Source organism: Ornithodoros turicata, chromosome 1 (genome assembly GCF_037126465.1).
Source record: "Ornithodoros turicata isolate Travis chromosome 1, ASM3712646v1, whole genome shotgun sequence".
NCBI classification, from domain to species: domain Eukaryota; kingdom Metazoa; phylum Arthropoda; class Arachnida; order Ixodida; family Argasidae; genus Ornithodoros; species Ornithodoros turicata.
Window position 1 is genome coordinate 103,528,292 of NC_088201.1, and position 24,818 is coordinate 103,553,109.

Below are 24,818 nucleotides of genomic sequence, written 5' to 3' on the forward strand. Positions count from 1 at the left end.
CTTTTACAGTGCAACGTCGGCGCAGTCTCACTAACGCACATTAATATTAAGTTTTAGTATACTGTACGCAAAAGCGACAGCGCACGATTTACTAAAAGTGACTAATATCTGAACTGAGAACAAACGTCGTTGGACGCCTGTCATTCTCAACTTTTCTTTGCCAACGCTCAATAACATTATAGAAGAACATTCACGTTACGTCGGTAACAGACGATACAAAACTTCGCGGACTACTGTCCTAAATTTCGGGGACCTTTAATGAAACCGAGCCACACTTTGTCATTGTGGATCAGGCCCTGATTTACATGTGCAAGTGACCGCGTTTCACAAGCTATGAGTTGGTCTGAACAGCAGCACAACAACAGAAAAGTTTGGTGAAAGTTTTCAGAGCTGATTTATCACATTTTCACTCTGGCGTTCGGCGTCTGCGCTTGTGCAGCGTCCTCGGGCTTTGTTCTTCTGCTGTAGGCTGCCCTGTAGTCGATATCTATCGATATCTGATGTACAAATTTCCTTTCTCGTCTTCCTGTACCTCTTTCCATGTTCTTTCTTCCTCACGTCGTGCTTATCTTTTAAGTTGGCTTTCTTTCTGCTATGTGGCAAAACCGGCATCAGAGGAGGTGTCCCTGAATTCTGGTCATGAGAGACTCCCATACTTATTCTCAGAGGCACACCAATTGGAAAATATCTTAAGAGGTATGACATTGTGGTTTCGATGAGAAAACGATGTTATTCATAGAGGACGGAATTTCTCGCGAACCTCCATTCTGTCTTAAGAGAAAGTTTGATGGATGTTTCCCTGGCGCATGAACATGAAGCAAAAGTAGATGGGCCGCACAGAGTGATATCTCGTGCGTGTTGCAAAATAGTTCGTGTGATTGTGAATGTTTGAGAACAATCCCTCTAAGGCAGAAGTGTCATTTATCACGTCGTTCAGCTTGAAGCTTTTGTTTTGCAATCCTTTGTGATATTATATCGTACACCTGTTGAGCGTTTTTGCCAACCGCCAGCAGATCAGTCAGTCTGCTTTGAAACGTGGAAGAACGTGGACAGTGACGCGGATCTCAAGCAAATCTCGCCTCGCCTTGAGGATCTTCGTCGTTTTTGAGGTATGTAATGCGTACGCATGGGCTATATAATTGCCCTAAAAAATGCGAAGCAGTCCATGCGGAACAACCGTGAGCAGTTGCGCATACGCAGCATCCGGAGAGCAGCAGGGTGCGGAAACTCGGTCACTCTGCACTACTTTGACGTACGCGTAAAGGCTGGATCCGATAACACGCTACAAGGGACAAATTCGGCGGTGGCACTCGGGCTCTAGCGACAAAAAAGCTAAGTCGCGGCTACAAAATCGTGCATCTACTCCCTGTTGATATTTGTCGCCAGACACCAAGGTTGAAAAAATTCCGGATATTTTTAAAAAGGTCCTCTCCAGTGGGCTTTTTTGGATAAAACCCGGATATTTTTGGAGAAATGTGACATTTTGGCTAGAAATGTGACACAGAGTAAAAACAAATGTGCTTTGCTGTTCTTCATTTCGGGTGACCTCTAATAGGTCCCGTTTACATGGCATGTAACAGGAGTAATATCATGTAATAGGAGTAACATCAAAATAAAAGCAAAGACGAATTTGTAAAAATTCACTTGTTCATGTCGCTACCATGTGTGTTCCTCATACACCTCGATTTTTTGGACGTAGGTACACGATACTTGCATGACCACGATGTCAAGGCACAGTATTTAAAACTATTCTTTGTTGGCGATTAAGTAGTTCGCCTTCCGTTTCCATACGTTCTCTACTTCACGACAGCACAAAGACAGGTCCTCCACAGTACCAGTTGGTGTGCACCCCCCCCCCCCCCCCAAGAACACTAGCACGACGAAAAGATATCGCGTTTGTTTCGTCTCGCACAAGTGCTTCTCCGTAATAGCCGGATGAGCCAACATCGCCAATAATACTGACGGTTACCATGGTACAGGGAGCATCCCAATGAAGACTACTGAGGGGAGCTGGCATGTTTTCTGTGGTGGGTAGTCCTCTTAAACTACCCAAATCGCAGAGAAAGAGGGTTAGCACACCCCTCGATCTCCTGTGCCACCATCATCTTTCCCCTCCCTCTTTCACACTCCCCTCTTCTCCCTCCCCTATGTGCACCGAGCCGCTACTTCAAAGCAGGCCAACCCCACCTTCGCCAAGCATTACCCCCTCCTCCTTAATACATGTTAATATCGCTCACCAGCCCGTGTTCCAACACGGTTTGCTCTTGCTGTGGACAACTCTGACTCGGGCGATTCTGTGGAACATTGAGATGATTCCGCCGGGGCGCACATATTTTCTTTGGCGTACTACGTAGCACGCCAAAGAAAATATGTGCGCACCACAAATATGTGCGCCCAGGTGGCAAAGGCACCGGCACGACTCTTTCTTCTTTTTTTCTTAGTCTTTCAGAGTGTACGGTACTGTACACAAGTAATAGGAACCCACATTCTAGAAAGGACACTGAACAAAAAGCATGAAACATGGCACTACAGGCGCACACACGAAAGCACGTCTAGGCATCACCTGTAGAGCACAAAAACACATGCACAGCAGTCCGGTGCACCAGAGACCAGAGCCACAACGAAACGCCAAACAACGGGAGCAAGAGCAAACGCGCCCAAACTCGACGAAGTTTGCAAGCGAAGTGGACTCCAGAGCCCCATAGCAGTGGCGGTGGAAGGACGGATGGAGTCACCTGTTCAGGCGCACTTCGCACACTGACAAGAGAACGCAAAGTCGTGCGAAGACAGGACCAATGCTATCGGAAAGAGGACGCTTTCCCCGTCAAAAAGAGGCCTGAATCGCCTTTCTACGCAAAAAAAAAAAAAAAAAAAAAACACCTGATATCGAAAAAAATGCCCCCGGCCCTGGGTAGTTTCATTTATAATCGAATGATGCCCGCCGGTCACATTTTTTATTTTACTCGAAAAAATATATGTTATCCCACCCACAAAGAGATGCAAAAGGTGCCTGGCCGCAGGTCTCTGCGATATTTTCTTTTGCATCCACAGCGCAGGTCTCTGCGATATTTTCTTCTCCGTTCACGGCGCGATTTCGCGGCTTAAATTTTTTCTAACTTTGTGACCTTGTATCTCTTGAACGAGATGTCCCATTTGAACGAAATTGTTTTTGCTGATAGAGTGGATGGTGCACGTTCCACCGTGGGCTATTAAATTTATATGGTCAAGAGAAAAGTCTACGAAAAAAAATATGCAACAGAGAGCCTTTTTACCGCACGTTTGGAAGGTCATGGCCGAGGCCGTGGATCTCCGACTGTGATGTTCTTCGCATGAGCAGAAAAATCATTCTTTGCTCTTTCGTTTGACGTTAAATACATTGCTTTATCTTCAGCAATTATCCCGCAACAATGCCGTGAGCACGTAAGGGTAGGGGAAAATTCACATTTTCGCGGCAGTTTTTACCTAAAAAGGACATCTTCAAATTTTCCAACATTTTGTAGTAACATAGCTGAGACATAGCTCTTTCAGGATATGCAATAAAATGTTTGCTTATTTTGGTCCAACAGGGCGCGCAATTTTTTTCGCACCCCTATTGGGCAGCGCTCGCAGGGGTCCAACACACGTACAAAGATTGGACTTCTACCCCACCCCATGTCTTCTTTCTTTTTTTTTTTTTTTGACTTTCGGTGAGGGTGCCGTCATGCCGAAGGCCGACTCTACTAATATGCACAAATCACTGTGATGTCCGCAGACAAGCAAAAGTTCGTTGCTTAGGCTCTCCCACCAGGTTAATCCCTTCAAGTTTACGTGCTTGAAGGAAATCGGACGTGGGAACATGGCATTTGTAAATACTCCGGCTTTGCCGAGCCGAAGGGCGAGACGTCTATTCTCTTGTAATTTTGTTTTGTTATTTGCTGGTTTCTTCTGCTTCTGTTTCTTCCACTTTGTCTACTACGGGTGCCTCAGTGGGCTCACACCAATATCTTGCTCTGATATGCTCCTGTTCACAGTCTGCACAATTTCGGTGGGGTCAGTGAAGTCAGCGTCATCAGGGCTTGAAGCCGGAGGATCTTGTTCACCTGAAGGCCCTGCCTCAGCAACCTCAGTCGAAACGTGTTGTAGCAGTTCACATATATTTCGTCGGTGTCGTGGACATGGACTGCCTCCGAGGTCCTCAAGATGGCCCTCAAAAGCCCTTATCGTATATCAACGATACCGGCCTAAAGTTCTTGTTCCAGGGTGTTTTTTCCTTGTGTCGTTGAGTGTATCCGGGCAGTATAGTCGACTTCTGGTGTGGCTACGGCTGGCCATGGGGAGCGCAGAAGTACACGCTACGCCGACGACAAAACGAAATCCATACGTAACATCGAGAAAAGCAAAGCATATCTTAAAATGTGGACAGCGGCGGAAACCCCGTAGACGCTTAAAGACCGTCTTTTCCCACGCAGCGCCCCCACTTTCTCACCCATTGGAAGGCTAACTACTTCAAATAATATTTCTAAAAGGAGTTTACCTTGAAGAAATAAGGGACCGGATATGCCCTATCATTCACAGGAAGACCAGGCGACCAGTCCTTGGGCGATCTGTCAGCATCGTGGCACATCACCTGAGTGTTTGAAATTCCGTCTTTGTTCACAAGAGAATAGACGTCTCGCGCTTTGGTTCGGCAAAGCCGGGTATTTACAAATGCCATGTTCCCACGTCCGATTTCCTTCAAGCACGTAACCTTGAAGGGATTAACCGGGTGCGAAAGCCTGAGCAACGAAGTTTTGCTTGTCTGCGGACATCACAGTGATCTGTGCATATTACTATAGTCGGCTTTCGGCATAACGGCACCCTCACCGAAAGCAAAAAAGAGAAAAAGACAGGGGGTGGGGTAAAAGTCCACTGTTTGTACGTGTGTTTGACCCTTGCGAGCGCTGCCCAATAGGGGTGCGAAAAAAGAAAAATTGCGCGCCCTCTGGGACCAAAATAAGCAAACATTTCATTGCATATCCTGAAAGAGCTATGTCTCAGCTATGTTAGTACAACAGTTAGTCCTTTTTGGGTAAGAACTGCCGAGAATTTTCCCTACACTTCCGTGTTCACGGCATTGTTACGGCATAATGGCTGAAGATAAAGCAATGTATTTATATCAAACGAAAGAGCAATGATCTTTCGGCTCGTGCGAAGAACATGACAGTCGGAGATCTAGGGCCTCGGTCATGACCTTCCAAACGTGCGGTAAAAAGGCTCTCTGTTGCGTTTTCGTTTTTTTTTTTGTATACTTTTCTCTTGACCATATAAATTTAATAGCCCATGGTGGAACGTGCACCATCCACTCTGTCAGCAAAAAAAAGTTCGTTCAAATGGGACGTCTCGTTCAAGAGATACAAGGCCACAAAGTCGGAAAAAATTTAAGCCTCGAAATCGCTCCGGTTGCTTCGAAGCGCCGTGGACGGAGCAGAAAACATCGCAGACCTGCGGTCAGGCACCTTTTGCATCTCTTTGTGGGTGGGATAACATATATTTTTTTCGAGAGAAATAAAAAATGTGACCGGTGGGCATCATTCGATTATAAATGAAACTACCCCCCTATGTATAAGAGAGCCGCTGTTGCCACGGTGTCCTAACTCGTGAACGGAGAGGGATAAACATGTGCCGCAAGTTTCTACGCGTTGTCTATGTCGAGCGCGTTTACCAATTAAAAGGAAGTTCGCATTCGCCGCGAGCTTCGAACCTTGAAAACGGGGACAAAAGTCGAGGAATGAACTCGGTATCAGGAATTTCGAGAATGACACCTTAACCGCTGGAAATAGACGGGTATTCTGAATGGGAAAGTTGTAGAGCACACAAAATTTCGACTGAATCAGACGTAGGGTAAGCGAGTTGAGACACCGAACAGTGGGAAGCGTTTCAGGGTTGCTCTAGCCAGACGGGTCAGTCCGTCATAGTCTTAAGCCAATATCGGGAGAACAGAACCTCGCGCGCCTACACGATCAATGCCGTTGGAAAGAGCACATCCAGACCGTCACAATGAAGGCAAACACGACCATCTAGCAGCAAGGGGAAGGCTTTTAGGGGGAAAAGCCGCCGGTCCCATGTATTGGGAGGAGAGTAAACGCGGAAACCTGTAACTCGAGAACCGCTAAAGTTGGAAAGATATGGTCAGTTTTACCACGTGCACAGCGTCAGAAACAGTATGCTCTCCAAAGATGAACCCTGTCCGATGCGAACTTCTTTCCGAAGAAGGGCCCCGAAGTTCTAAAAAAAACTGCGTTACTAACGCGACTCCGCCTACAACTTCCAAACCACTATCAGATATGATAAGATTTGAGCGATCGTAGAACTCTTCTAGACCCGTACGGACCTAAATTTTAGTGTCCATCCGACAAACGGGGCGAGAGTTACAGGACTTTGAAGGTGTCGGAACTACTGACGGGGGCCTTGAATTTCCAAATATCTCGACAACTCTCAGGATTTCTCACAAGCCGCGAGCATGCAGGCGAAGGGGGAGGAAACGGAAATTCGTCACAACAAACCGCGTACCGATATGACCGCTGCAGGCCGATATATTAGACCCGGAAACCCATCGAACGACACCGCAATGTCACTCGATGGGGTTCAACCACCACTGGACGGTTGAAAAACGCCAAGTACTGTAATATGCCAAATGTGTGCATATCGAGGAACGCACGCATCGTTGCATGTTTCACGCTTGGTCGACCAATAATGAACTTGTATGTATGTTCCAAAAATGAATGCAACATCAGTTATTTAAAGCTGTAAAAATATTATACAGGGTGTTTCATGAAAATCGTCCTGCTGAATAATTCGTCAACAGGTGGCGCCATCGAATAAATTTATTTTCGGTAAAGATCCTTGGGACATCGTCTATGAACTGAGTAGTGAGCAGCTCATTTGCATACGCTCACAAATTAAATAAACATATTAACTTTTAAATTCGCACGCTTACGGAACCTCTGTTTCGACCTTCGGGACCTTCAGCTAAGAACATTGCAAGAAAAAAAAAAAAAGAACGTCGACACTTGGGGATTTTGCCGAGTAATTAACCGGTTTCGGTTTACATATTTCTTTGCGCGGAGCAGTGCACCAGTGCGCTCTTTGGATCAGCTGTTCCGCTGTCAATTTCGTGTTTTATCCACCTGGTTCATGCACGGGGGCGACGGAAGCTAACGAACAGCTGCAAGACCGCAGGAGACGCTTTGGTGTTCCTTCTTCTCTGCAGGCTTCGCCTCCCGTTTTCAACAAATTGGGCGAGAACTTTGTCATTTGGGATGATGGTTGGCTAGGAGCGTGCTATACGATGTAGTTAATTGTTAAGAGTGTATTCCACTAGCTCACAGCACTCGCGGCGCATTCGTCATCATCCCTGATAAGAGCACGCTATCTCACCTACGGAACCACATAACCGCCAGCGCTGCTCACCAGTCGCTTTGATAAATCATCTCTTGCGGCTGTTTCGAATCTTCCGTCGCCCCCGTGCATGAACGAGGTGGATGAACGCGAAATTGACAGCCGGATAGCTGATCCAAAGAGCGCATTGGTGCACTGCTCCGCGCAAGAAATATGTAAACCGAAGATCATAACCGAAGATATCAACACAGGAACATGCCAACAAAGCTGAAAATAAGCATGCTTATTATTGCAGCTTATTTATGCAGCTTTGTTGGCATGTTCCTGTGCCCTGTGATTGATGCAGTTGCGTAAATAATAGGAATTAGTCGAGGCTATAGCTACACTTAACGACAAATAGAGCATGTAAGCCGAAGGCCCTGGCCTTACCCTGCCCAGAAGGCCCAGGTTCGAATCCTGGTGTCAGCACTTTTTTCCTGACTTGTTTGATTTCATTGATTTACGTGACGTACCCTCGTGTATTAGCATTTCTAACTAATGCACGTAGCAAAATATGATTGCTTACAATGGTAAACATGTGACTTGCACTTTCTTTTAATGGATGTGGTACAGCATACACAACTTCCACTGAGTAGCGATTTGCACCGTAGAGCAACAACAACAACTACATGAATGACGATGGCATAAGGTCATTCACCGCAACAATTGCGGTACCATACCTCAGTGCATGCGGTTTAATACCTGAGTGGGATGACGATGAAAAGGATGAGCCATACACACTCGCACACACACATGACACACGCATATGAGATATCACACACGCGGGTGCGTCGTACCCGATGGGGATAGTAGTTCATCCGGTCGGCCATCGGAGATATGCTGTGAAAATAACATATCCACATTCACGGCAAAAGCTCTGAGGTCAGAGGAGTTCAAGAAGGCTAGTAGACGTGAAGAACAGATAGAATGAGTGCAGGCTAAGACGGTGCTGCACAGGGCCCGAACAAGGACCCAAGAATGCGGCACGGTTGAGCGGCTTGCTGTTGATACGGGTCTGTTGGGACTGGAGCACTGCTCTCTCCGAACTGTATAGAGGGCAGACGATGACGACGTGTTGAATGCTTGCCACCATGCCGCAGTTGGAACACGAGCTGGTTGAAGCATACCCTAGTCTGTGCCTGAACTGCGGGGTGAAGGCCACATTGAGGCGAAGTCGATGCAGAAGGGAGGTCAGACAGCTGGGCAAACGGGAGGGGAGGGAAAACGACAAAGTTGGATCAACGGCCTGCTACAAGCAGGGCTCGGAAACGTTATTTTTGGGGGTTCGATTCAAGTTCCGGTTCAAGGTTATCGGTTCGGTTCAGGTTCGGGTGGAGCGCAACCAAAATAACGGTTTGAATCGATATTAATCAGTTCGAACCGTTTTACGTGTGCTGTGCTAATCAGTGTACCACATGTGAGAGGTAATATAAGGTTGCTCCTCCTTCCTTCCTCTTACTCCCTCGCCTCTGCACTTCATAGGAACAAAAAAAAAAAAAAACATGCAGTTCACAGCAGGACAGATCACCCTTGACTGTACCGAAAATGCTGGGATATGGCGTACAGCATATCACTGAAGTCCACTGCAAAAGGCTATCGCCAATTTCAAAAGAAAAAAAACAGAAGACAGCGGTCACGTGATAGATAGGAGAATGTCAGAGTTCCATGCGCAGGCCGGTACGCTGCTCCCCGTTGAAAAGAGGGTGAAAGGCCGCTCCTGTGATTCCTTCCTCGATGCTCTGGACCACACGCAAACCTTTTCCCCGTGGTCGTTAGATGTCTGCGTTGCTTGTGGATGTCGCTGTAAACTATTATACCCGTATTCACCAACTTACTTAAACCATTGGTTTAGTGACGTCGGGTTTAAATCGATCACGTGAGACTTTCGTTCGCCAATCCTGGATCACCATCCCATGCTCTACAACCTGCTGCTGTGAAGCCAATGGCACCGCACATAGCGAGCTTCCTGCACGGCGCATGCGCATTTCGCCAGAGTCTGCCAGAAGCGATGGAGGCCGGTAGGCCTAATCCCCGGTTCACGCAGAATGTTTCATCAAATCTTGGGTAAGTTTTGATTGATATAGTTACTAGAAGCGCCCAGGAGGTGGATTTTATCGCAATGGGACGAATATTCGATTCAAATATTCCATTTCGACCATCCACTCAAGCTACTTAAACCGGTGGTTTAAGACCCATGTATTTGAATGGGACGTATTTTAAACTAGGGGAGAGGCTAGTTTAACGTAGCCTAACATAAGTACGTTGCAACTGTGAACGTGTGCTGAAAAACTATTGTAGAGTGGTTGTGGTAGGTGATGTTTCACTAATTCGAAATCTAACTGGTAAAAATTAAGCAGAATCGTTTTAAATGCACGGTTAGTAAACGAAAACGGCGTAACGCTTGACCGGGAGCACGAAATGCGGCTGTTGTTTTTAGAAGGTGCTATCGCGAACTTTTGCATGACAAACGTAAAAAGCACCGTCAAAGTGTGGTCAAAGAGAGTGACATCGACATGTGCCGCTGGACAAAATCCAGATACCAATCCAATGAACCGATAGAGCGTGCGGATGGCCGAACGTCAATGTGCATCATCAAAAACAAAGCATAGTGCTGGCGCTTATTATGATGTCATCTCCTGTGATACACACTGTAGGCACCCCGTCATTGTACAGTAAGAGTAATAACGTGCTAGATGGTTGTTGCGAGGCCCAATGGAGATGTTGAGGGGCGTTATCCACTCACATGTTTATTAACCGTCCCAGTATCTATCATCTCTTTGCAGCGTGTCTTATCTCCAGAGACCTTTAACCGTGCAATAGGACTGATCATAAAGTGCATTAGCGTCTTGCGGCTGTTGTGTGGATATTATCTAGGCATGGAAATATGCATGTTGTTGCACTACACTGAACACGGAATTTGAGCAGATTTTGCTTTCCCAGGTTATGAAAATACCGGAGCAAAACCGAACGAGGTCCCCATTTTCCCTGGATTCACATGTAATAGATTTGTAATTCATATAGATGAAACTGAAATGTGTGTTTTACTTATTTCAGCATGCCACAGCAGAGGAGACCTATGAAAAACAGTTATTCAGGTATTGTGTTACTACTGCTACATTGGAAAACATTCAAAAAGACATCTGCTTACTTCTATTTTGATTTATTGTATGGTAACAGTAGATCTGCTTTTGTAGGGCTGTTTCTGCAAAAGACACTACACAGCAGTGTGCTAAAGGAGGCTGGAGACCTTCTGGATGCATCATTACTTTTTTAGGTTAACTATTGCAGGTACATAACCATAACCAATCAATGACAGTTTTTGTGCATTGTATAAGCACAGATATTCTGGAGATCATTTCTTAAAAAATCTCTGTTGTGGGCTCATTCGCCACAACAACTTTGTATTCGTGAGATTTTTGTTGATATTCAGACAATAAAGGCTATTACGTAGTTCCACAAGGATGACTTTTTTCATAGAGGCATGCACTCTCGATACCCTGCTCAATTAGATGGTGAGGTCACGTGAAAGCATAAGTAAGCAACGGTGCACAAGAAAAAAAACTCCTTGCTACATTCCACATGCTGACTCCACTAATATGTCTGAGGTGTACTGCAAAAGAGCTGAATTGCATAGGAATCAAGGGCAATATGTACAGAAACTTTAAGCTCTATTGCTCATTATTGCATTGCACTTGAAGTTGAAAATTAGATCAACTGCAATTACTGCATATAACACCTTCCAGATAGATTTAACAAAACATAGGGTACAGACTTATCAATAGATGATATTGACAATTATAATAGTAGCCAGCTGGTACACGCAACATCAAAATGGAAATGTGGTTGTGTCATAACTGTAGCATGAGTGCATGGAAATATTGTACATGGCCACGTGACTGTTGTCAACTATTTAAAAGAAAGTTAGCTTCTGTTAGCATGGGTACAGATTTGTCCTGCCAGTGCAGCTGTTTGTATGTACACTGAGCACACGAGAACGTGAAAGATCACGGTCCCATGTTAACAGTAGCTATCGTTCTTTTGCGTTATAGACAGCTGCCGTAATGCTGCATAGTTAATTTCTGTGTGCACATGTTCAGTGTGGATATTGATGACAGTAGTAAAGCAGGGTAAACATGCACCCATGTTGCACTATCTCTCCTTTTATAATGAAAAAATGGCTAGGAAGCAAGCGAGCTGGTGAAGATGATGCATAATGTAAAAACCCCGAGGCTAGGGAACACGAAGGGACAGACACAACACGAAGTCTGTTGTGTCTGTCCCTTCGTGTTCCCTGGTTTTCGGGGTTTTTACATTATACATCTCCTTTTGTGTTGTTGATAGCTGTCATGTGGCCACAGAGTTTATCCATGTACTCAGGTGTTGAGTGTGAATATAGTACTAAACAGAAAAACAGAGTCCCTTTTGTGTCTCCTGAAGCTCAAGGCTTTTCTTTCAAGCTAAAATGTATGCATGCTGTTCTGCATCATTTCTGTGAGCAGGACTGTTAAAAATTGCTTGACGACACTGCAGCTTTACACTAGTGTGATCAGTGCACTCTTGTTGTGTAGTCTCATATCCTGTAGAGGTAAATCTTAAGAATGGGAAAACACATTCCTATGGAATCATGCTACATGATTTATAATATACTCCTTATGCACATTGCAATCATGCTTCTATTTATCGCGAATGCCACAATGCCTCTAATTTATGTTGTGCCTGTCTTCAACGTGTTCTGAATAGCTGAGTTCAAAAATAGCGAACCAAACCAATATCCACTTCTAATATGCATATGTGTAGTACCTCACTGTACATTCAGTTATGTTACAACTTGTTCCCTTTACACCAGCTCAGGTGAATGCTAAGTGTCCACAGTTTTTCCCGTATGACATGTCCTGCACAATATCTACGCAGAATGGGTACTCCCATATCACACCGGCTCTCCTCTGCCTTGACTCGCACTCCACCCCTAAAGCAGTGAGTGGAGGGTATACACAATATGGGAATACTACGGTAACAAAATTCGGATATAACGAAGAGTGTGTCATCAGCATCATGACAAATGGTTTTAACATCTATGGATCTGTCACTCGAAACAGTGCCTGAATGCTGTTGCAATACACGACACCATGACATACATTTATCGCTGGAAAGCTTCCTTCCCCCTCATCGTCACCAGGAGGAAATGTGGCATCTCATGCAAACTACTTTCACTGAATGGCTGGCACCAAATGCCTGTGACATTAGATTGTATATGTGTCACACCTGGTTATTTATTTTTTTTCAAGTAAGCAGTTCTTCAAAGCCACATGCGAAGAAAATTTACTGGTATACAAATATGTGGCTGGCATTAGCTTAGGCTTATCGCATACCATGCCATCCCCAACACAACTGACCCTCATGTAACACACGAACAACATATCTGTGTAAGAGCTTGCTTCACTTGCTAGGTTCATAAATCTTGTGGTTATGTGTGTGGAATTTTTCGTTTCTTTTTAACAGGAAATTCACACTACTTCTGTTTCTTTTCAGAACCCCCCTCTCCTCCCACATTTTCATTTTCTTAGGGGTGCATAAAGTTCAGTAAAGTGGAACGAAATAATTACATGCTTATCTTGGGGGGGGGGGGGGGGGGGTGCGCCAACATAATGCATTTGGCCGGAACTTGTGAAACTGTTGCTTTGGGTGCTGGTAAATCTTCTGAACCATTTCCCCATACATCATGTATTAATTTCCTGAAGTTGCCTGAAGGCTTCATGTTCATCACTCGTTACTGAAGTTAGGTGGTTAGTCACGCAGAGGCATCAGTATTATTTTACTACATATTTAGTGTTATGTCCCATATATCTGCTCCCAAACTTTGTCCTTCATGATGCAGTACACCATGCTCACTACATTAAACTGTTCAGTTGCATAGATTTGTGTTGACACAACTGGATGAATATGTCTGCCTCTACAAAGTGACTACCAAAGTGGTTCAAAAAATAAGTGAAATTGTGGAAGAAAGATATACAAACATGTAAATTTTAATAAAAGTAATACAGCACATTGTAGCTAAGATGCACGTGATTTCAAGTTGCATTCCTTTCTTTGTGTGAGCTTATTTGCATTGCGCATATTTGTCCATTGCAAATTTCATCTCACTGTCTGCTATAGATCAATACAGAAAGCAAGCAGTCAATGATCAGTGCTACTACAGAGATTTCATGCTAGAATGAGTACCTCTAGGTGTGCCTTGCTTTGATATTCCACTGTGTTGTTTCTCAAGAAATAGCACAATCTTTCAATACAAAGCTGTACAGTCAAACTGCATAACCACTCAGTGCAGAAATGCAGCCTGCGCAATAATTTTTCAGAGCTTTATCATCGGTGTAAAGAACGAGAAATAGTCGAGGCAGGTCACAAACATGTAATCCTAGAATGCCCAGTTGCTCGAATTACAGTGTGTAGCTAAGGCAGGATGTCTGCAATCCAGTAGAGCATGGAAAAATGGGAAAATAGTCCGAGAACTATTACATGACTGGAAAACTAAAAAAATGCCAAGGAAGCGGTGAAGAGCTGCTGAAATAAAAATTAACAAACTAAGTGTACATAATTATACAGTGGCAGTTATCATTCTCATGGCATCACACAGGCCTCTTATGTCATTTCACAGTCAAAGTTGAGTGATGTGTGTTAGGGTGGAGTGATAACTAACTGCATCACTAACGCAAATTCTTTCTGAACAAGAATCCTAAATTAAAAGCTTAAATAAGGAGTGATTTCACAGAGCGTAGTGCATGATGCAGTCGTCCGTGTCATTGTTCTTCTGTCCGCGTGTTTTGGCTGTCTACACACCATAATTCGTATGACCTACCCTGCCTTGCTACACTTGTTTAGTGCATGATGTGCTGTTGGCAGCGTATTTTAGCATGGCATGGCATGAGCTGTGGGGAGTTTTTAAGCATTGGTGGCCGTGATGGTTTGGCATGTAATGGTGCGATGATAATGCTAGTGCAATTTACAATGCCAGTATGATGTTGAGAGAGAAGCTTGTAAAGAATGAGCATGGAAAATGTGTAAGTCCCGAACCAGTTGCATAAAAGTGTTTCATTAATAATATATGAAGTTAAAGAAATAAGCACAATGCAATTATTGAACAAAATAACAGCACAGGCTTATTTGTAGCTGATGTTGTAGCTGTTGTATGTGTTTTCTTTGGTCCATTCCTGTTTGCTCTATCCTTTGAACACCACTCATGAAACTGGTATAACACCTCCTTCTTTATGAGATATTTGGTTCACTTTAACATCTGTATTTTGTGTACATGGTCTCATTAAACTACAAATCCTGAATGGTTCAGACGTAGTGTGCTGGCACTAAAGTGTGGCCATTTATTTTAACAATGTCGAATGCATCATATCAAATGACAAATATGCTCAGTAACTGTAATGACAAATATATACATTAGGTATGTTCCTATTTCATGAAATTTCATCAGAGCAAGAGACAGTCACAACGTAACGATGAATCTTTGCGGGCTGAATAGAACAATCAATTTAGTGCTTAGTGATTTCTACAATAATCTGATATGCAGAAATAAAATAGGTCAGAGTTAAGCACAGCAACGCACCGCACTGACAGGGTGTCACAACACTTCCACGCTCACAAGCAAGGACGCCCTGGGTAACATGACGAAAACAGAGCTAAACAAACAAACGAGATACACACACACACAGGACGACGACGCAAACAAGGCAGCACCCTGAGTACGTCTTCCGTATCAGTCGCGCTCCAAAGAAACACAGCCAACAAAGAGATATCTCTAACGCGTTGCAGGTTTGTGACACGTTGAAAGTATCACGTCCATTTCTTAAAACGATAACACCATAAAAGTTGTGCGTGTGGGAGTCCCATGCAGCATAAGGCCACCCTTGCATCAACTTTCTTTCTGTTTACATAGCCCACAGTGATCAAACACTTGCACACACGTTGCGCTCATGACACCAGGCTCGAAAGCGTATAAAGGACGCTGCTGGAATGCCCCAGCAATCGAGAGGCAATCTTGATCGTTGCAGTTCACGACACATATCGCACAACAGACGATAAATAAGCGATGGTCGATGCGGATGAAATTATTACACGCAACCACAATCGATGACGAAACACTGACAATAGCACAACGATCACCTCCGCGAGGATACCTACTTCTGTGTTTCAAATAACATTGCAAACGCTCACTATGTACACCTTTTTAGTGACCATAACAACCATATCTCGCGGAGCTTGTTATTAACAGATACAGAGGTAGATCTAACCACCGATTACCGATACCCTGATCCGCAACCACCTGCAGCAGCGCCATCTCAACTTTTCTTCCGTAACAACCTCATAAATAACAATTAAAAAATAAACAGGAGCCTTCCCTCCTTCGCAGTCCTGTCGTCTGCTACTTTCTTCCTCCCCTCAACCGTCACGTGACAATGTGAATAATGCGCATGCGTTGTGGTCAACTGTTTGGATGGCGCTTCATAGCCGGAGAGATCACGTGATCGCTTTAAACCCGACGTCACTAAACCAATGGTTTAAGTCGACTGGTGAATACGGGTATTAAAGTTTATGTCGCCTTCACACTGCGACGCTGAATTAAAGAAAGCAGCCGAGCCAACAATGCAAAGTGTAGCTGTCGAGTAGCAGACCTCTTTTTCTGAAAAAGCGTCTCTGCAATCTCAGCAATACTCTTCAGGGAGAACGCCAGGCTTAGGACAGATGTACGTCTGGCATCTAGAACTGCGAGCTTCCCTGAGGGCAGCACGAGGGTCATAAGTCTCTCAGATAAGGCCAGCATCCTAGGTTTCAGAGATTAAAAAGAACCCATACGCAGGTGTGCCTTAAAGTTAAATGCCCTCGGGCTGCGGGCGTTCAGCAAATCAAATGCTCTGCAAAAGACACTGTGTTATATACACCTGCTTTCATGGAGCACTTCCACACATGTCCACATCAGCAATCCATCGCATCACCTGTCCGTCGCAGCCTTGGAACTGTTCGAGTCCCAGTTATTGAGCAAATTGTAGTGCCTTGCTGACAGAAGCGCTGAACGTTTGTGCTGCTAGTCGCACCTGCATTGCTTGTCGATAATATTCAACGTGTCCCTTCCGGACTTTGTTTGCAGCACGAAGTCCTTCATTGTCCTGGAGCTCGTGGAGCTTCTTAGTGAAGCCCCAGTTGACATCCTGTATTGGCATTCATGAACCAACATTTAGATGTAGAAACACCTAAATATCATGCAGAGCTGCACTACTAATGTTCAAAGAATTTCTATCCAGCTACATAAGAGCATTTTTTGTTGAGCCTGTGAACTCTTGATTTCCCTGTGGTGGCCTCTTCATAATTTGCTATCATCCTTTAGATCTGTGCACATTCAAATCTGTTCACAAGTAGTACTCAGCATACAAAATATATTGCCGCACACAACGAAGTACTCACTCCGTAGTACTCGCTGTAAAATGATAATTTGTCCCTCAGAAGGTTTCGTAGCAGTTTAAGCCCATGGTCTGCATCGAAAATGATGTGTGATTTTCGTTCTGTTGTGATGCCACAGATTCTAGGTTACGACAGTTAAAAGCCTTAGAAAATGGGTGCAGATGTTTTTGTGTTACATGACCTTTGCTTAACGTTTCCAAGGGGATTGATTTCCTATTGTTTTCTTCCTGACTTTTTCAAAGCACATAGTGTTAACACATATGTTTAAGATTCGAGTTGTATTATGATATATGAGCTGCCATGCCTGCAAAGTGCAAGGTCTGTTGCTTGTGTACTTAAAATACAGGTGGTTGGAATGTGTCTTGAAGTTCTGAATCTCGTCCTCATTTTGCAGTCTTGCTACCGTCTGCATCATGAAGCAGCTCAGTCCCACCGTCACGGTTCTGATGCTACTCCACCATGGTACGCATTTTGAACGTTTAGAATGCTGTGAACTAGGGGCCCTAGAAGCTTCTGAAAGTGAAGAGCCCTCACGCGTTTGTCTCAAACTTACTTTAATCTGGACTCTTGGAATGGCTGACGTAAGTTAGTGCCCTTGCTTCTGTTGGAGACCTTGAGTCTGATCTTGAACCCGATCTTGAACATGTCATTATCCCCATAACGCGCGTAAAATACATCCCTTCTGCCCGGGTGGTGGTGGAGGTGCTGATAGTGGTGAAAGGGGTCGCTGTTGTCCGCCTCACACAGGTAGAACGTCACGACTGACGCACTGGGGGAATGTGCGTCCTGGGCCTACTTCTAAGGGAACTGTGCCGACATATGTCTGAAAGTGCCTGAGGAAAACCCAGGAAACTTCTGCCCGGGTTTCGCCACACGGGCTCGTTGCAGCTCACGCGTGAGCCTATCAAAGCGGCTTTGAAGCATACGAAAGCTGAATATGATGATGATGATGATTGGTTTTTAATGGCGCACGAGAATGTTAAATATAACGATAATGATTGCTATGTGAACAACAACAACTACATGAATGACGATGGGTTGATGTGAAAGTGCTATGTGTAAGTTGAAGATCGGGGTCCTTTTGGCAAATGAAGTGTGCCTCCATAAAGAAACAGCAATTAGCAGTTTGTCCACTCGATACCAAGCTTCAGCACACAACAGATACAGTGCAATACTTTTGTCGTCTTATTTAAAAATAAATAATCGTGCACAAATACAGGGGACAAAAAAATGTGAGGCCCACTGAAGTTCCGTCTTTAGTGTATGTGGAGGGCTGCGGGCCTAATAAAATCTGCAGCCGTAAAGAGGATTTACTTATTTATATGATACGGGAGACCCCGTGCGGTCCTGGCAGGAGTGAATTTACAGTATATGTGATCCCAAGGTCCAAGGAGCTCATAGAAATCTTAAGGAGAGTAGTAATGATACAACCGAAGATTTACACACAAAATTCACGGCAAGTATTGCACTTTTTACTTTAAATTATTTTAAAATTACTTAAATTTTTTTAATTTAAATTTTTAAAATTTTAAATTGTGCAATATCTAACTCAATGCAATACTTGTCGTGGATTTTCTATGTAAAACTCGGGTTGTATAAAAAAAACTAGATAGAAAGGAAGCAGACAGTGGGAAATAATTTATTTGAAAATCAACGACGCCATCTTGAAGAAATCACGCCGGTGCGGGCGACGGCTTCGCGTTCGCTCAATTTGGGAGGTTTCACCGCACGACCTGCTTCGCGGGACGCTAGCGAGACGTCGAGCGCCTGTGCGAGCCGAGGGTCTAATTCCACGGCCTTCACGTCCACGGCTAAGACGAAGTCGTATCGCGATTTATTGTACACGAAAGAAACGTTAAATTCCGAAAGGGCTTTTCCCAAATCCCTCTCGAGATTCGAGGTGACACGAAAAGTTATCCCGGCTTTGACCGTGTCCTCGAAAGAGACCTCGATTTTCGCACCTTGCCTTTCGTACCCGATATTTAAAAAATCGTTGCTTATGCTGAGATCCATCAGACCGACTTTGTAGCGATTCGAGAACTGAAGCGGACTATCGAAAGCTACCGTGAAGGCGTTGAGTTTATTCGAGGGAAACTTATCCATGCTGGCGTTCGAGAGCAGGTGGACGTAGATGACGTCATTTTCCAATCTAGACCACGTCGCTGCTCGGAACCTAACTGTCGTGTTCTTTGTCGTAACCGAACCAGCGAACCAAGGAGACGCTCTGACCGTTCACTTTCTTCTTTCTCAGCACTTTTGTCACTGGCCAAGGCTGATTTGTGCCTCGGGTTACGGCGAGTACCTCCTCCAGGTAGAAAGAGCCCCTGTAATCTTCCAGGTGCACGATGGGAGGGGAGGTATCTCTCAGGCGGGAGACGGTGAAAATCTGAGGCGACAAACTCCCTTCCGAGCTCTTAGGAAAGCCTTTTCTGTGTAGTAGGACCCTCACTTTATCCCCCACTTTGAGCTTCTTTTTCACGGAGGGTACGACGGGCTTCCCATTTATCTTATTGAACAGCTCAAATTCGTTTTCGGGCGTGACTTCGGACGGGCTGATGCCCAACGTCTGTGTTTGGTGCTGTTGTAGTCGCGCATGATCTTGGGAAGCGCGGAAACGAAGTGGTATTTTCCGGTTACTCTAAAATAGCAGAATATTCTGTCGTGTAAAGTGTGTATCACCTGTTCTGCCTGCGATGCTTTGATTACTGGAGAGAAGGTGGAATACATGTGGACCTTCTTTCGTGACAGGTACTCCTTGACGGTCTTGTTGTAGAATTCTCCTCCTCTGTCGTAAAGGATGCGTGTAGGTGGGTTACCTCCCCGAAAAAGTCTTATCATGGCCCTTTTCATTTCAGCAGGGCGCTTCGTCTTTAGCGGGAGGGTGCGCAGAAAGCTGGAGAGGGAATCGATCGCCACGAGAATGTAGCGGTAGCCAAAAGTCGGCGAGGTCCATTTGCCACACGTTGTTGATCTTGAGCGCGATGATGCGTCTTCTATTAAACTTTCTTCTTACCAGATGGTGTAGCGTGTAGGCGTCCAGCTTTCTGAGAATGGCCAGAGCCTTCTTTTTGCTCATGTGACGCGCTTTTCTATAGCGGTCCACATCCCCCAAACCACCCTCTCGTTTCTCATATCCATCCATAAGTCGTCCACGCAATGGAGGCTTGCTGCTGCTGCTGCTGTTGAGGCTCGCGAGATTTGGGCAGAGAAATCAGGCGCAATAGTTTCGAGACTTTGGGGAACCAGGAAGGTTTCATTCCCGTCTTACGTTGCAACAAATAATTGACGAGTTCGTAAACGGAGGAGTGCCTGATGGGCTTGCCCGACACAGAGACACAACAATCGCGATCCCAGGAAATAACCTTCTTTAATTGCGAGACGACTCTTTTCGCTTCCTTTTCATCCACCTCTGGAGAGAGGAGCGAATAGTCAGTCATTTGTAGCGTCGGGCGCCTTGTTTTTATTGTCGTAGGGGTGAAATCCGTACTGCTTGACTATGCGATACAGCGCTTGCAGTATGAGTTTCACTTTGACGTCATCACTCTCCTTCGAGGAAAGAATGTTTCCGATGGAGGAGGTGGTCACTTCAATTGTCTTGGCCATTGGCGAAAAGATTCAACACGGCGGAAAGTAGGAGAGGAACCACCAACGAAAGAACGCCCTGTCCTCGCTGCTGAGACAGATAGCGCTTCAAACGTTGCGGATTCTTGTGAATCTTTTCGTAGGCGAGCCGTCGTAAGAAGCGTTTGTGCTTCTTCAAACGCGCGAACGTGTCTGGAGCTAGAGCCACCTTTCCATTCAATACATTGAGGCAAATTTCTGAGAGGTGTTACGAGGAAGAACGTCTCAAGACGTCGCAATGGCGCGGAGGGGGTAGAGTGGAGGGTAGTTTCAGTAAAGTGAGGTGAGGGCAGAGATTCATTTCGGAGAGTAGATATACTGACGTTCTCCCTGAAAGATATTGCTACGCAACCTGTGATCCTCGTGCGTATAGTTGTGAAGATTCACGAGTAAATAAGCGTGGGGCGACGACATCGCTTGTTTATATGCGTCCAGAAAATACTCCAATCTTTTTCTGACAAATAGCTGTTGCACGAAATGTTCCATCTGGTGCATGGTGCGCACGGTGCGCCCCAGGACGACGAAACTGGCGTGTAGGATATAGTTCTAAAATGGCTACTGTCGAAAAAGATGTTTTGAACGAGTAAGAAGATCGACGCGTTGGCATGGTGAGAACCCCGAGTGAAAAGATCGGTCACCTCCTTCAAGGAACCGGCGTCGGTCATGTGATCGTCGACGACGATCAGCATAGCGCGCGACGTGTCCCACTCTCACGGTAGCTCCTTGGTAAATTTTACGGAGTCCCCAAATTCGTCCTGCATGCTCGGCGAAGCATATTTCTGCACGTAGAATATTTGTGACGGAGGCTTGTCCACCACGTCGTTCAGGTTCCTCAGCACATGTTGCGTGCGTACACGTTGCGCAAAGAAAAAGAAGAGACTGAGACTCGTAGCCAAATGCATCGCTTTTATTTACACGTCGTCATCCTCTAGATCGGAACTGCGTTCCCAATACAGATTATCCAGGCTAAAGTTGGACTTCTTTTTCGTCAGTCTGTCCGCCGCTAAGATGCGATCGAGCGTTTTCATCTTGTCCTGAAACATTTCTTGACGTGCTTGCAACCATTCCAGGCGGTGGACTTGAAAGGCTTCCTCCACGATGCAGCGAATAAATTCGCGAAGTTCTTCGTTTTTTGTGTTTTCCTGGCGACAACGAGAAATGCAGGAGAATAAACCACACATGGCGTTTTCCACGTATCGGTCAGAATGATGACGCGAGCGCGGTGCGCTCTGCCTTTATACAGATAAACGCGCGCAAAGAAACGAGAGCGAAACCGAAACGAAGAAGCCACCCGTTACCGCTAGGAGCGCGCGCGCGCAGCGGGAGGAGCAGAGAGCCAAAACCACCCGCGGTCGGTCGGGTGGCGCAGAGGGCGCTAGGAGCGCTCGCGCGCGCATGCGTAGCTGCCGCGGCACGGCGTCCCAGTCAGTTGCTCACTGGCTGTCACGGAGAGCAGACGTGCACTCGGTTGCTCCACAGTCCCCGTGTCCGCTCAGTTTCTGCCTGGCTCTCGGATGGAGCAGTCGCACCGTTGCCGCAGGGGAAAAAGGTGAGTGATTTATCGATGTTTGTGCGTTGTTTTACCATGCTCGTGTTAAGCCTTTTCTCGGCGTACGCGCATGTTTAGACTTGTTTAGCGGTGCCACATACCAAGCCTGTTGACGCACGTTTACCGACGTGTGGCTAGTGGTTCCCGCCTTGTGTTAGCCGCGTAGTGTTGTGACGCTGTGCTTAGGCCTTTTCTCTCGCACGCCGCGACTTGTTGAGCTGTGCTGTCTTTTTTACGTGTCGCTAATCCTTTGTTGTTCTCTGTCTTTCTCGCACAGAGCTACGATGCTGACGCCATCTGGTGTGATGCCTTGGAACTAGGTGGCCACCTGCTTCTGCAACCGTCGTGCCCCAGTTGCCCGCACCGGCATGATTTCTTCAAGATGGCATCGTTGATTTTCAAATAAATTATTTCCCACTGTCTGCTTCCTTTCTATCTAGTTTTTTTTTCTACAACCCGAGTTGTACATAGAAAATTCACGACAAGTATTGCATTGAGTTAGATTTTGCACAATTTAAAAAATTTTAAAATTTAAATTTTTAAAAAGTAAAGTAGTTTTAAAATAATTTAAAGTAGAATACAAAAATAACAAAGACTGTTAAGAGCATCAGTTGTTTACTATATACATTAAAAACAAGACTTTCGTGCAGTAGGCTGCACTTCTTCAGGTTTAGTGCAGCCTACTGCACGAAAGTCTTGTTTTTAATGTATATAGTAAACAACTGATGCTCTTAACCGTCTTTGTTATTTTTGATTCTGTATCGCCGGAAACTTGCACATTGTTTTTCTTCACGTTCTAATTTAAAGTAAAAAGTGCAATACTTGCCGTGGATTTTCTGTGTAAATCTTGTGTTGTATCATTACTACTAAGGGGTATGCTAGAAGCAAACCTCAAAAAGTGATACGTAGGGCCGAGTGGAGCGCCATATTAAATCAGCCAGCGTTGGCGCGGCAGCACTCTGCTCCGCCGCTATGCTTAGTGGATAGCATAACGTATATACACAACACAATATTTATTAGAAAACAAAGTCTGTGCTCAAATATTAAACACATAAACGGTACACACTACTGCCGGACTTAAGGGGGGTAAACGCGGTGTATCCCCCGAGGCCCCGACCCAAAGGGGGCCTCCACCAATGCAAGAGTCACTGTTTCTTCTGTGAACAATACGGCTTTAGGTTCCCACCAAAATCACATACGTAGTAGGAACTTTGGTGCCCGTGGAAACTACTACGCCAGTTGAAGGACTCGTACGGCTCAAACATCGTCAGGGGCTTAAAGCTGAAGGGCTGAGGAGATGCTCAAAGCTTTTTGCTCGACTCAGGTTTTGCATAAACATCGAGGACTGTCGCAGGCAGTCGTGCGGAAATGCTGCGTCCATGAGTAAAAAGTACAAAGGTCTTCAAGCACTGGTACGTCAGAACAAATCCTCTGGCAACATGGGTTCCCTGTTCAGCGCACTCTCTGAATCAGATAGGCAAAATGAGCTACTGAGCTCTGCCTCGTTGCTGTTGCTCGTTTCGATTTCCTCTAGCAGATATACGGGTTCTTCACAGCAACCACGCAGAAACACAACATGTTTGAACGACCTCACCACAATGGTTGCCGACGACTGCTCACAAAAAGACAGGCCGTACCAGTACCGAAAAGAATCACCTGTACGCGATGGTCCTGCTCAGCGGATCCTTGGGGACCTTAATCAGGGGCTAATGTTTTTTTTTCTTATAAGTGCTCGAAGTCATTGCTAACAATGAATATGAAATCACTGAAGTGTGCTTTCAAGCGACAGTCCTGACCTCGGGAGGGTATTCGAATTGCGGCTGCCTTCGATTGTGCTCCGCACGTGTATTATCTACGTAAAACAGAAAGGGTGAAAGCTTCCCTGTTTTAGAGAAAATCAATTAAATCCTACAGTTAATCGATATCTGGTTTAGGTTTCTCCGTGACGTCACTGTTGTTCCCGACGTCACAACTGTTCAAGACGACACAACAGCAATCAGCGCTTGGTTGAGGCGCAAAGTAACATTTGCAAGTGATATTTGACCCAGCAAGGATTGACAATATGGCTTAAGGCGGACTCATGCGGTCCAGTTAGCGTTCGCTTCCGGAGAGAGTTGGCCGCACCGTCGCAAAATTCTTTACTTCGCTTTGCTTTCCCCCCGCGTTTTAAGAAAGTAATGTAATCGGCACCAGCTTGCAAGACATGCTAGCAAACCACAAAGCCATTATTTTCATTCGCAGGGATCTAGAAAACTGCAGTAAGCTTTTCAAATTTGTTTATTGCAATCAATTCCCCGACTGTTACTCTAGGGAATGACATCATTTTGGCCCAAATATCGCAGGCGGGGGTGTCGAGAGAAGCGATTTTGTTGCGTCTCCCATAGACTCCCATGTATTGAAAATTCGACAAACTTTAATTCGCCAAAAGTTAGTGGATCGCATCAGGCCTTCAAAAATATGTCATTCCCTCGATAAGCGCGAGGGGAACACGCCTGTACCTCTTTCGTGTAGAAATTTACCGAGGTTTACGGGAACCCTGTGAACAAAAATTCCCCATAGATTTCTTGGGAAGTGAGTCCGCCTTAATAACTTGTTATTTCGAACAATGTAGTGTGTGGCATTTGTTATGCAGGTGTTGGTGCTGTAACTCACAGAGAGGCGCCTAACAAATGTTTATGCTGCGTAGGCCAAATCTGTCACGAGAATGAGGTCTAGACCCTATAACACTTCCCAGAAAACACATAGTGATCCCGGGGACGTCCGAATTGTTGCCCAACGTCCGTCGTCCCACATT

At 45.3% G+C, this 24,818-nt stretch overlaps 1 protein-coding gene across 1 annotated transcript in view; it reads left to right on the plus strand.

The window, feature by feature from the left end:
* The first annotated feature begins 976 nt into the window (after positions 1-976).
* LOC135378530 (nucleoside hydrolase-like) overlaps positions 977-24,818 on the plus strand; it is a 59,842-nt gene continuing 36,000 nt past the window's right edge. Inside the window, exons 1-2 of the mRNA XM_064611579.1 lie at positions 977-1,109; positions 17,249-17,316. Of these exons, the coding sequence (XP_064467649.1) occupies positions 17,268-17,316 (49 nt within the window). The 5' untranslated portion in view covers positions 977-1,109; positions 17,249-17,267. The remainder of the gene's footprint in view (positions 1,110-17,248; positions 17,317-24,818) is intronic.